Raw genomic sequence first — 14206 nt, forward strand, 5'->3', positions numbered from 1 at the left:
ACTGCAAGGATTCATATTCTTAGGTTTTTTTTCGGTAAAGTCACGTAGGTCAAAAATTAAAATTAATAAAAGTAAAATAAAGATAAAATACAAAAATAAAAATCACGACGTTTCGGAGGCAACACAAGCTTCCGTCTTCAGGTGGAACCGTCACAGCACGATTGCTGTATTTTTTATTTTATCTTATTTTTACTTTTATTAATGAATTTTTTTTACTTACGTGACTTTACCGAAAAAACCTAAGAATACGCTTCTATTAACTTGTTTTTGCCATCGTCTTGGTCAAGTTCATACTCTTAACGAAGAGTATGAATCCTTGCAGTCACGAAAGCTTCAAATCTAGAATTTGCTCAAGTTCCTTTCATTTCTTGTGCAGCTTACGCTGTATATCGGAGGGGGGGGGGGTGTGGGGTGGACGTGCGATGGTTCGAGGGAATTGTACTCAGGGTTTGGAGGTACAGGTGAGGCCTGCTGAAGTGATGACGTCTACATGGGAGGTGGAAAATAAAAACTCAAGGCTTCACACGAATGGATTCAACGATCCGTTCGATCCATTCGTGTTCTCTGACTTGTTACGTGAGGTGCGACCCAAAAAAAAACGCATTGGAGAATTGCACAGCTCCAGCGCGACGAGTCTCATAGCCAACGGAGGGGACACGCCTGAGAGCACATGCTCACCCCGGAGACGGAGCATTGAAATCACTCCGTGTGCACATCCTCGGGCGATTCGTTACACCGCAAGGCATCGTGGGGGATGACAACGACTCGGCGAGAGCTTCATCCAGCAGTGGATAAAGGCCTCCTCCGGTCGTTGCCATCTCACGATGATGAGATACGGGAGAGTCGTCGGGTATGACGTTCAACTGCAGGTGGCGAGCGGTGGGGCAGCGAGCCGCCCCCGTCTCTAAACTCGGGGGGCACAGCGTTCGGGACGGAGGTCCGCGCAGTTTCTGAACCCCCCCCCCCCCCTTCCCAACGTCGCGGTTCGTGCTCTGTGCCGGGCTCGATTACAATACAATTTTAAAAATGTAAACTGCATCTGGCGATATTGTTGGAGGTGGAGGGTGTGTGGGTAGGAGTGACCCCCCCCCCGATCTCATGCGTCGTCGTCACACCTGACCATTACCGTGGGGCGATATCTCGCGCCAAGGGTGCGGCGGGTACATGAAGGCGGCGTTCTGGATCTGCTCGTTGATGTCCTCGTCCTCGTTGAAGGGGAAGGTGCCGCTGAGGCTCACGTAGACGATGACGCCCACCGACCACATGTCGAGCGAGCGGTTGTAGCCCTGCTTGCTGCGCAGGACCTCGGGAGCCAGGTAGGCCGGAGTGCCCACCACCGAGCGGCGGAACGACTTCTCGCCGATGATCCTCGCGAAGCCGAAGTCGCACAGCTTCACCTACGGTGGCGGAACCGTGTTCAACAAACTAAAACTATTGACTTTTTTTTTTTTACCGGTTAAGGCCCACTGGCTTGCTTATACTGGAGATGTGTGAAAAATAGCTGCGTAGATCATCGGAATCCTCCAGTTTCTAAATACAGATTCTGATTCTGAGCTATATAGCTCTTCATAATCAACGTTTTTGGGTTTAGATCGCGTTATTTATAAATGTGTCGTAACCCTCCACCACCCGACACGGCCAATCAGTAAAAAAGTGTCACGTTGACAAAAGACAAATAGTTCACTGCTTTAGCCCACCGGTGTGTTGAAGCATGAAACCACAACATTTACAATTTTTGAGTACGACGTTTCGAAGGTAATTGCATCCAGCATCATCGGGCAATTCGCCAGATGATGTAGAAGTGACCTCGTCACAAATGAAACTCAACGAAGTGTATGTATGGATTCATACTCTTAGGTTTTTTCGGTAAAGTCACGTAGGTAAAAAAATAATAATAAAATAAAATAAAAATAAATGAATATATAATTATTGTTTACCTACGTGACTTTACCGACAAAAACCTAAGAGTATGAATCATTGCAGTCACGAAAGCTTCAAATCTAGAATGTATGTATGGATGTTGAACTTCTTTCGCACCGTACGTAGCCAAGAGTGGTAAGAAAAAATGTAACACAATTTTCGTTCCTGGGTAGTAAGTGTTATTTCCCAATTGCTTATGCCTAAAAAGTTGAGTAAATGGCTATTATTCCCAACAAACTTTGCTTTTGTGACCAGGACAGTGATATTTTGAAATTTACCTATATTCAATGAGAAAACGGGCAACCTTGTATCTTTTCGTTCACATAAGGTCAGAAAAAAACAACATTAATTAAAATAACATGTATTTCATATATTAAAACCCATAAGAGTTTCGTAGTGAGACATAACCCTTTCGAAATTGGAGCACTCTCAAAATGATTCACATGAATTATTTCTTCTTGTTATCCCATCATGGCCCATTCCCGTCGAACAGACTTCAAAGCAAGTGCCAAATGCATTCCCTTGCCTCAATGAGGCTCTCTCTGATCGCCAAGACACGGGTTTCTCAAGAACTGGCCTCGCTCCGTAGGACCGTGCGATTATTTTCCACGCGCGTTGGCATCTATCGGCACACTCGCTTCATTGTTTTTTGCGCTGTTTTCATTATTTTTTATTTCCTCCCCCCCCGCCCCCCCTGTCATTATCATTTTTTTTCCTGCCGTCACTTTCAAGTACCCAGCACTGCAGCGCCCTGATAAAGCAGGCCAAACAAGGTGACGTGGCCGATTTTCAGATTCCCATACCGCCTCCACTGCCGTGGGATGATCATCATAACAGCCATACAGAGCAGTGGTTCTTCTTAACCTGGGGTTGCACGCCACCCCCTGGGGGTGCGAGATGCCCTTTCTGGGGGTGCGAGACGTGGCCGGATTTTTTCCGAAGCTAAATCATCGAAACACAAGTTACACACGAGGCACCTAAGTGCAACTACTTCGTTTCATCAAACCAAAGTATTTATTGACATACATTTTTTTTAACGATTGAGAACCAAAGGGACGCATAGCTGCAGTAAAGGTTAAGAACCACTGCTATAAAGTACCTGCGCCATTGTTTCTAAAGCACACGACTATCACGCCATGGTCCCGACAGGCGGGGGTAGGGGGGGGGCGACATTGCTTTGCAGAATCCCAACTGAATCATTTCCCGGTAAGAATTCAATTTTGCACAAAAGACGCCCCCAGCAGCCAATAGCCTTCTCCCTATTCGCATTCACTTGTTGTTGTTGTTGTTGTTATTAACGCCCGCTTGCTAAGGAGGGCGGTGCGTGGCACCTCACGGTCAAGACGCCGGCGACAATAACCAGGACGGCACCGCCCGGCAGACTCTGCCGACCTGGGGAAGGGGCTCCGGGGAAGCGAGCAGGACGTTCTCGGGCTTGAGGTCGCAGTGGACGATGTTCTTGAAGTGCAGGTGACGCAGCGCGATGAGGATCTGCGAAGGCGATGCGGGGACAGCGAAATAAGTTAGCCGACAATGCGCCTCCTTCGACACATCTGTCCCTACCGCGTGAAACAAAAAGTTATTTTTTACAGGTCTCGTCAGCCGCATGGCCGTCTGTAAGCGTGTGATTTCGGCAGCAACTGCTGATGAGCAGCATGTGGTTATGCAACTGGAAGCCACGGTTCACACAAAGTTGGCTACGGCAAACCACATTGGAGCCCATTGAGACCAGGAGTCACTTTTTCAAGGGAAATTTGTGTACCCATAATTACAGCAGGAGGTTACAGATTTACACATAGACACAAAGACTTACATAGAGACCCAGAAACTAACATTGACGTACATACAGACCCACAAATGTGTGGCACAGAGAGCCACATAGACTTTATTAGAAACCCATAGACTTACACAGAGACCAACTAAATTTGTGTGGAGACTTACAAATACTTAAACAGACGTAAACTGAGACATTGAGACATTAGGCTATGTATACATATATCCTCGTGTAGAAACTCAAAGACTTGTACAGTAACCTATAGACTTCTATGGAGACCCATATACCTAGAGACCCATAGAGTCATGTAGGTAGCTGACTTGGAGATGAGCACTGCCCCATGCATATTTGAGCCTCAAGATACTTGGACTTGGAATCTGAATTGCAATCGGCTGCTCAACCCGAGATCAAACTTGCACAGGTGGCCACCACGCACCCCAGGTTGTGAGCAGTATACGGCAGTACAGTACAACCCACTGTTGTTAATCTATGTCCCCTGCCTTTGCCAATCCACACTGACCAGCGTAGTGCGGTATGGCCAAGTACCCTTCACGATCCGCATGACGTAGGTAGACCCTCATCCAGCAGTGGATTGGTGGCAAGCTGTAGATGCACACAACGTAGGATCGTGTAGCATTCGTGCCGCTCTTACAGCAAGCTAAGGCCATCCACGAGGGCGCTGTGTTTTACAGGCACGGTCTGCAGTCGTTTCAAGAGTGGTGAGCGAGATCGCTCCGCGTGATACCACATGAGTAGAAATGTTTTCAGTTGACTAAATTTGGACCACGATGCTGGCGGGCAATGGCCTACGCATGTCTGGATCTTGTAACGTCCCACCGTGAGCCAGATGGCACGTACATTATTATTAATTCGCCCGCAGGGTTAACCAGGGCGACCTGCCGGTTTCGAACCGCGAACCTCTGCAACAAAGTGCCACCAATGTGCCACGACACCACCGCCCCATGCCAGCCATGTACCAAGCCAAGAATGCATGCTATACTTTGTTTTACAGCCCATCGTACATAGTTTGTAGGAGATTTGAGTGCGTTGCATATCAGGGCTAAACCCCCGTTGCGTTGTCAAGATAAGGAAAGGGAGTTGCTTTCTATCGTTGGGCTTTTTGACAATTGCGGTTTTACAGAGACAATGAGAACAATGTCGTTGTTATCTTCTGCTTCAGAACGATGACGCAAGTAGGGTACGGGCATCTCTTATCGACTCACTTCAAAAGATATTCGTGAACCGACACACAGACACAACGCAGCAAAACAAAACTTCATACAAGTTTCACTGGTCATGTGGGCCTGCATTTTAAGTTTAATAAAATGATTTTGGCTGGGTAGCTCAGAGGTCATAGCGCTGAGCTGGCACCGCTGAGTTTCTCAGTTCAAATGCAAGCAGCTGCCTGTGATTAAACCAGGCTTGTGAGTTTATGATCTCAGCCCAGGTCATTCATGACTGCGCGCACACATTTCACAAATGAACGCACGCATGCACATTCCAAAAACGACAAATGCGTAAATATATAAACGTATCGTTAAACCTGCCAGCAACCGACACAGCCAATTAGTGAAGGTTTGTCACGTAAACAAAACATGCTGATTCGTTACGAGTAAAGCACACCGGTGTGTTGGAGAGCAAATCCACAACATTTACAAATCCACAACATTGGTTGCGAAAGCCGACGTGTTTAAACTGGTGGGAAAGTGCTGCCATCTGCTGTGCAAAGCAGAGGTCGCTTGAACTGATCTCAAGAGGTAGCTCAGTGGCATCCACTTCTGTGGGCCGTTCTCTTAGCACGGAGGGTTGCACTGCGCTGTGGGTGATCCGGACGGATTCCTCGAGCAACGATGTCAACAGCACAACATTGGGGAAGACGTCAACAATAAAATATTTTTTTAATTGATTATCGAATCGCGTACCTGAATTGTGACAATCAAAAGAGGTGTTGATATCTGCACTTGAAGTGCGTGTTCTGGACATGTACAGCGACTCAAGCCACTATCATATAATACAGCGGTCGGGAACCTATGGCTCGCGAGCCATATATGGCTCTTCCGGTGACGGCATATGGCTCCCAGACAATTTTGAGTTGAAAAAAAAAATCAGTTTGGAACTGATTTAAAAAAACTTGTAATATTGCTTAATAATACTGTGTCATTTTAAAGTAAACAGAAATTAGTTTTGAAGATAAATTTCACGGGTCACGGGTCCCGTGACCAGAAGTCGCATTAAAAGTAAGACATATTTAATTTATTATACGTTAAAAATACTATATGGTTCTCAATGAAATATATTTAGAAATATTTGGCTTTTATGGCTCTCCCAGTAAAAAAGGTTCCCGACCCCTGATATAATAGATCAGTAAAATGAAGAGGTCGCGGTGGTGGTGGTGGCGATGATGATGATGATGATATCGCAATGACGGCGATGCCATTGGAACCTGCGTGATGAGGAACTTGGTGATGTGCTCGGGCAGGCGGCCGCGCTCGGAGGACAGGATCATCTCGAGCATGTCCCCGTGGAGCTTCTCCATGACCACGAACACGCGCTCGGGCGTCTCGAACATGCAGTCCAGGTTTACCACCCCTGGGTGGTGCAGGTTCTGGGGCGGGGGGGGGGGGGCGTGGGGGGGGGGTGTGTGGGGGCGAGGGAATTTTAATTCAAAGTCGATTTATGTTTGCAAATATATTTTCGATTCCTCATTTCATACACAGTTGTTGTGTTTTTTGTTCTGATTTCTACGTCATTGCCGTACTGCTTTATTACTCGTTTTGCTTTTGTAATTTTAGTGACCCAGGGCGCTTGCAAACGAGGCTATCCTGGTCGCAGCAAACATTACCGCGCCACCCGCTAGAGCAGCGTGGCCTGCGCCCTGGTGTGCAAAAAACGCACCGGGGCACCCCCGACCCAACACCGCAGCCCGTAGCCCGGCGCCTGCCCCGCAACCCCCGGCCCGTGTGCCCCGGTGCAGTTGCACCGCCTGCGCACTCGACAGTCACGCCGCTGGCGCCACCGCTCCGCGCGCGCGACTGGCAAGCGCGTGCTCGCGTGCGCGCACCTGAAGGATGGAGACCTCGTTGCGGAGCTGGCTTTCCTGCTTGGTGGGAAACTTCTGCTTATCGATCACTTTGATTGCCGCGTCACGCCCCGTCTGCCTGTGCTTCCCTGCGGTGGGGAAAGAGAAGGGGGCGCCGTCACGGCGTGCCCCTCACTCCGAGGTCATCGCGGTCGCCTCGCGAGTTTGAGCAGCTTCCCGAAGACCGCTCGCTAAAACCATGCCGAGGGTTGTCGTCTCCCGCCCGAGACGCCTGCGAGATTTGCGGACGGAATTTTTATATATTTTAACTTTTTTACGTCGCGAATGTCAGTTAGCGAGCTGCCACGCTGCCAGAGCTGTCACGCTGCCAGCGCTAATCCTCGAGCGCTATTTTGACAAATTTTGCGGTGAACATGTGACAGCCCTACCCCCGAAGACGATTCCAAATTGGCCCGAGCCCAGCACCTCGTCAGGGAATATTTGGTAGACCGTGCTGATGTCCTGCGGAGGATGTAAAACAAAAAAAGTCAACATTAAACATGAAATGAAAACGCTCGAATTAAAAGTGAATAAAATAAATACGTGTTTGGTATTAATGTGAAGGACGTTTGTATGTTGTTAAAGTGCATTGCTTTCTGGAACTATAACCTCTGTGGTGATATCACCGTTCGTACGTTATGGCTTATAGTTTTGGCAGTGATGCGGCCCGGCGTTAGTGCGTTCACCGCTATTTGTTGCGGAGGTTCGCGGTTCGAGTCCAGCGGCCGCCCCGGTTATTACTGCGGTGTGTAACAACCATAATAGTCACACTACGCGCCGCCTGCCACACAGTGGACGTTACAGGTCCCCTGACGCCGTTCGCAAGAGTCGCACATCGCGTGCCGGCGTCAGCGTCCACGTTGACCAGAATTTAAACTCTACACCGCAAAGAAGTTACTCAATTGGGATTCTACGTAGGAATCGTTGCGTCCTACTGGCAGTACTAAATACCTCAGGTTACTCTTGCCAATGAGACTATTCCAGTCTCGAGACTTGAAAAAACTTACCACATTTTCCTGGACTTGGCAGCAGGAAATACTGACAGAAACTTCTTCTGTAAATTACACGGCAAAACAACAACAAGAACTAATCAGTTCCGGTTCGTAGAATTAAGTCCATTAAAACTGGACAGGTAGATGGTGACCCGTGCCTGCAGACAAGTGGGCAGATGTGGCATTCAAAATAAGCTGAAGTAACTCCCGTGTTGAACTTTTTTCGCACCATACATAGCAAAGCATGCTAAACGGAGGTGCAGGGGAAGGACAACAAACTACACACAATGAGCAGTTCTAATCTTGGTGATTTAAAAGTGCGTAGCTCCAGTCGCTTCTGAATATCGGAATGGAGAGTGTTCCAGACGGCCACAGAAGGGCATCTGAAAGCGCGCGATGTGGTCACCGTCTTTGTTCGATGGCAGCAGCCAAGAGCCGCCGCTGCTGCGCGGATGACCGCAGTTCGCGTAATGATGGTTTATGCTCCTTGACGAGATCAGCGAGGTGTTGTCGTTCACCTTTGCCGAGCACGTTGTTGTGATATTAAGTTACAGGGGCCACGCCCGGGCGTACGGAGCACTCACTGTGCTGGTTCTGTCCGGAGCCCGAGTTGACGGAGCCCTGCAGGGTGACGGGCATCAGCGCCTGCCTGATGGCGAGCTCCCACTCCCGCGCCACATCCGCGCTGCTCCCGCCGCCACTGCCACCGAAGCCACCGAAGCCACCGCCGCCCGTGCCGGAGAGATCCAGAGGCATGAGCGTCACCGCGGCACCGTCCGCGGCCTCCCCCACGTGGTACGTCACGTGCGCCGTGACCAGCTCGAAGCAGTGCGGCCCGCAGTCAGACGCGGGGGCGGCCTGGGCCTGACGGGGCTCTACCGCCAGGATCTCCGACAGGGGGATCTCCTGTGGTTACAGAAACAACACATTTGGTCACCTGGGCTGAACACTGACTATACCCGATGTCATAATTGTATTTTTTTTTAACAGGTAAGGCCCACTGAGCTATGTAGCTCTTTTTCAGAAGCGACGTGGCCACAAATAATAGGTCAACAAAGTGACTTATCGTCACGTGGAAATTTATAGCGGCGAAATACTCCAAACGCGTGTTGATTCTAAATGTGGAGAGAAAAACTAGAGGGCCCGGAGAGAAATCCATGCCACCACGGGGCAAACGTGCAAACTTCAAAATATGCACGCGTCAGCGTCGGGATCGAACCCATGACCTCCTGCGTATCAGATGAGGGAGTTAACATCTCGCCACCATCACGTGGCAAAAGCTTCAGTGGGGTTCCATGTGGCTAGTGCTTGGATGGGTCACCGCCGTGCATTGCAGGATGTTTTAGGCTGTCGGGGCTATGATAACGACAGTTTAGCTAAATTCATTGTTGTACTGTTCGTCTGTGCTCCCGTGTATATATTAATTCCCGGCAATTGTCAACCATGCGCTGACAAGCGTGGTGAAGTATGGTCGACGTAACCAAAGAGGCGCACACGTACCCGCGACGGGCTCGAGCAAGTCTGACACAACACTGACGTGAACGTGAAGAATCATTGCCTGGGTCTCGTGGTCACCTTGTAATACTTGCTCCCGGCGTCCGACTGGAAGAGGGTGATGCACTTGCTGTCCAGCCTCCAGAAGTGGCGTTTGCGCTGAAAGAAAAAACAATCGCCAACGTCGCTGTGACTTTGGGCACGCAGCGCTCGCTCCCTCGCTCGCTCGCTGGGACATTCCACGCGCGATTCGTGGAATTCTCGCAGGCGCGGACGGCTGGCGAGAAGGAGTTGTCGCATTGCGTGGCTGTCGAGGTGCATGCGCACGCGACGTAATTGAGGGACCATGCGTTGTGTTGGTGTGGTCTGGGACTGTTGTTGTTTTCGTGCCGTGCCCAAGCTTGCGTTTGCTGTTGACAAATCGACAGGGATGTATGTACTTGTGCAATTTGTACTTCTATACTTTATTGTGTATTTATTTACGTATTTAGTTGGAGCGACCTGCTTACCTTTTCTCTATCTTGCACTCATACCATCTTTTGTATCGTTTGCTGACGCAAATTCGCTGACCCAACCCTACTGGACATCCGTGAAAAAGAGCTTCATAGCTCATCGGATTCTTCCAGGAAAAAAATTAATAAAGACTCTGATTATCGAGCATGCAGGCGGTGCAACTGCACTGCCAGAGGACCCCCCATGCGCCGGGCTACGCAGAGTGGGGACCGTGGGACAAGGGGGCCCGTGCCAAACGCACGAGGCAACTGATGCAAGATTAGTGAGACACACAAACAAATACAAAGATCCCCCGTATAACCTTAACCGACTGTTGGAGCAAGCGCTCTTTGCGAGCACCTATGAAGGCCAGCACGGCACATGAGGGGGTCGGTGGCAAACGCCACGCCCGACCGCCTTTGTCTCCCCATTGTGGATGTTTACACACCGCACCAGGTATTCATTGTGAGGCTGAATCGACCTAGGGGAGGCCCATGACCGGTTCAGATGATTATCGTCACCGGTGTTGGCCGTGAGCGGGAATAAAAAACCCGGGTCGCCAGGTTCGTAGCGCAGCGTAGCGCTAACCACAACACTAACACACACACGTACACACACACACGTACACACGCACGTACACACCAGGGTGTCCTTGCTGGTGAAGTGGACCATCCAGCCCTCCTTGAGCACGCTGCTCCCCCGGCGCTTGGCGTGCTTCACGGACTGCACCACCCGCATCAGCGGGATGTTGTTGCTGGGCGAGGGGCTGCGTCGCAAGCGGGGAGGGGGACCACGCGCTCACTCGTTCACTCGTCCACTCGTTCGGCACGACAACGGCGCTTTCCTCATTCCGCCCTTCTCCTACCCCCGCTCATTTGTGTGGACTGAGTGCGGAGTAAGCATTTACATCGCCAAAGCAATAATAATACATTTACATATTTATATAATAAGTACATTATTATGATACTATAATATAGGGCCGTGTGTCCAGAATCCCTCTGCAATCGGGAGTCAGAGACACTGAGCCTGCAACGCTGAGATCCCCGGTTCGAATCCGGGTCTCAAACGCCCGAGATGAAACCGGATTCTCAAGCTGAAGGTCTCAACATGTCCATCAAGGATGCCCATCATGAACGGCGTGATTTTCATTTGTATGAGGTTATTACTAATTTGCATGCCCTTAAATCGTAATTTAAAGCTTTCGTGACTGCAGGGATTCATATTCCTGGTTATTTCGGTAAAGTCACATAGAAGGGAAATAATAAAATAATATTTATATAAAACAATAAAAATTCTCACGATGTTTCGACTGCAACACAAGCAATCATCATCAGATGTGACATCTCTATTAATATTCTTTTATTATTTCTCTTCTACGTGACTTTACCGAAAGAACCAAGAATATTTGCATGCCCTTGTTCAGCTGCTTCTGGATGAAGGCCTCCCCACACCATACGAGACGTGGGATTTGTTGACCATACTTCACCACACTGGTCAGTACGGGTTGGTGAAGGCCAGTGGCATAATAACAATAATTAAGTTTTATATCACGCGTCATTCATGCAATTGCATATCACAACGCTATATAACAATTACATAATCACATTTAGGACGAAATCATATTCACAGCAGTCATTGACGTGGGAATATAGACATGGCTGGAAATGGTAAGAAATGACCACGGGTCTCTGTGCTTGTCTGTGGGTTTCTCTTGTTAGTCGAGGGGTCTATCTGTAACTCAAATAAATAAAAGATGAATCCTTGAATCCTTCCGGAACGCAGTCGGGTTCACATTCACACTCCCACCACGGAGTTCCAGGGCGTTCCGACCCATTTCCACCGCGAGACATAGAGGTACAGTACAACAATGGATTGCGCTGCAATGCCATCGACTGGCCACGACAAAGCGTCCCAGGCGCAACCCAGATTGGCGTGCACGACCTGACGCGATTGGGGAGCGTCCCGTGTGATGCGTCCAGGGACCTCACGTCAACGCACAGGACGCACTCGCTTTGACGAGGCACATGGTACCGCAGGCGTCTCTCTGTCTCTCTCTCTGTCTTTCTCGTTGTATCTCTCTTTGTCTCTCTCTCTCTCTCTGTCTCTCTCCCTCTGTCATTTTCGTTGTATCTCTCTTTGTCTCTCTCTGTCTCTCTGTCTTTCTATCTGTCTCTCGCTCTCTCTGTCTGTCTCTGCCCCTCTGTCTCCCTGTCTCTCGCTCTCTGTCTGTCTGTCTCTCTATGTCTCTCGTTGTCTCTCTCTTTGTCTCTCTCTCTGTGTGTCTCTCTCTCTGTCTTTCTCTCTCTGCCTCTCTGTCTTTCTCTGTATCTCTCTCTCTGCATCTCTGTCTCTCCGTGTCTCTCTCTGTCTCTCTGCCCCTCTGTCTCTGTCTCTCCGTGTCTCTCTCTGTCTCTCTGCCCCTCTGTCTCTGTCTCTCGGTGTCTCTCTCTCTGTGTCTTTCTGTCCCTCTGTCTCGTTCTATCTCTGTCTCTCCCGTGCTGCCTCGGCGCAGCTTGGGGCGATGCGGCGACAGCGTCCGTCACCTGATGGCTCGGCTCCGTTCCGCGTCCATGCCTCGCTCCGTCGACTGCGACCTCTCCCCGCGCGACGACGGCCGCTCCTCGAACTCGTCCACCGGGGAGCCGCGCGTCTGCTCGCCCTCGCTCTCGTAGCCCAGCTCCTCCATGGCGGCATCCGCGTCGCTCGCGGGGCTCGGAGGCTCTGCGGACGACGCGACAGGCACAGCTCCGGGCCGAGTTTCATTGTTTGACCGGCTGAGAGATCGGCAGAGGAAGGGTACGGTAGTCTCGCTCGCAAGGGTTACGACGGTTTGCAAGAGTGCGCACCCCGAATTGTACTTGTAGTGGTTCTTGTATATTCAATGTTTTTTGCCCAATTTGTCTCCCCATTTCTATTCGAATTGTACGGCGGCTTTCTGAATCCAAGCTTCGGGCTTTAATTTGATAGAAGGTCAGTGTTGGATTAATGATTTCACTCGTAGATTTTGACGTGCCAAATTGGAACGAAGAGATGTTGTGATGACATTAAAAATGAATGTTGCTCGCTTTGTTTGCCTTGGTCACACCCCTTGCCTTTTCTACTTCCCAACTGTGCAATCGGCATCATTTCAAGATGTGGAGTTTCCATTCGGAACTCTCACAAAGCAGTGCATCACGCCATGCTAAAGATTGGCGTGCGGAAGAAGATACCACAGAACTACTTTTGAGATTCCCTTCGAGGGCACGTACCCACGCACTTTGCCGCGGAGACGTCCGTCACATGGAATCCGAACTGTAATTTTATAATTTCATTTTGGGACCTAGAATTTGAGCCAAATTAAGTAAAAATCCCAATTTCATTGGAGGTTTTTGTTGCCTGCGCTCATTGGTGAGTGGGCTGAGTTCAACATTTCATTCCACATGGGAACCCAGTTTAATGATGGGTGATTGAATCCCAGATCCAAACCCAGATTCTCAGCGGTCACGACTCAACGTTCTGTCCCGACTACTTCACAATTTCTCTTAATGGCTCGGAGGGATATAAAAAATATATATATATTTTGCACTTATGCGTGTTCGAGTTATTGCTCTTTAGTGCCTGCACGCTGTCAAAGAGTCTGCATTCTGAGTTCATGGAAACACGACATGCAGACCATGACCATAACACAGAGGTAGCCATAGCAGTTTTGTTTTTAAAGCTGGGCTATTGCCACGAAGTTATTCTCTCCCCTCTCTCCCATATTTCCCAGCCCTGACAACCCCCCCCCCCCTCGACTCTAATCTACTTGCTCTTCAATTTGAAGCACCTCCGACTAGCGCGGTTGGCTACGTACGGTGCAAGGAAAGTTCAACATTCATACTTTCATACATATGTAAAGCGTCGTGAGATGCAATTGCATTTTGGAAGGGCCTCGACTAAAGGAGGATATTTTTGGCCTACTCTTCCACACTGGCGAGACACCTGTGAAGAGGTGGGAGCACCCACACATCGGTGCTCGCCCCACAGCACTTGCAGTCTGTTGCGGCTATACGGGGGGGGGGGGATCTTGGTATTTGGACCCGCACTTAACCCCACCCCACACACGGCGTATGGTGGACCGGTTTATACGGCTGGATGGACAGAGGCGGCGGCAGCGGGGGGATTTCAGAAACTTTCACCGTCGTTGCAACCGGAGCGCCTGATGATCGATTCGCACCGGTGACCTCTGGATTGCACGTTGCGTGTGCGGACCATTGCAGCCTTCCTTACAGAGACTCTCTATACATGCAAATTGCTGTTATTGCTGTTTGTGTCAACATTTGGAAGTGTCTGTCGAAATTAAAGCAAACGGCAGTGTGTGTGTGAGTGTGTGTGTGAGTGTGTGTGTGAGTGTGTGTGTGAGTGTGTGTGAGTGTGTGAGTGTGTGTGTGAGTGTGTGTGTGAGTGTGTGTGTGAGTGTGTGTGTGTGAGTGTGTG

The 14206-nt window shown here is 49.6% G+C and overlaps 1 protein-coding gene across 1 annotated transcript in view; it reads right to left on the reverse strand.

Annotated features, from left to right (window-relative positions):
* Positions 1 to 14206, reverse strand: part of LOC133361203 (serine/threonine-protein kinase D1-like) — a 45094-nt gene that overhangs the window by 5448 nt on the left and 25440 nt on the right. Inside the window, exons 7-16 of the mRNA XM_061580090.1 lie at positions 12295 to 12472; positions 10394 to 10517; positions 9341 to 9418; positions 8350 to 8671; positions 7781 to 7827; positions 7163 to 7235; positions 6756 to 6862; positions 6138 to 6299; positions 3313 to 3411; positions 1127 to 1397 (exon numbers count right to left, since the gene is read on the reverse strand). Of these exons, the coding sequence (XP_061436074.1) occupies positions 1127 to 1397; positions 3313 to 3411; positions 6138 to 6299; positions 6756 to 6862; positions 7163 to 7235; positions 7781 to 7827; positions 8350 to 8671; positions 9341 to 9418; positions 10394 to 10517; positions 12295 to 12472 (1461 nt within the window). The remainder of the gene's footprint in view (positions 1 to 1126; positions 1398 to 3312; positions 3412 to 6137; positions 6300 to 6755; positions 6863 to 7162; positions 7236 to 7780; positions 7828 to 8349; positions 8672 to 9340; positions 9419 to 10393; positions 10518 to 12294; positions 12473 to 14206) is intronic.

Source organism: Lethenteron reissneri, chromosome 8, assembly GCF_015708825.2.
Source record: "Lethenteron reissneri isolate LAM-NWPU_2019-01 chromosome 8, ASM1570882v1, whole genome shotgun sequence".
Taxonomy (NCBI): Eukaryota; Metazoa; Chordata; class Hyperoartia; order Petromyzontiformes; family Petromyzontidae; genus Lethenteron; species Lethenteron reissneri.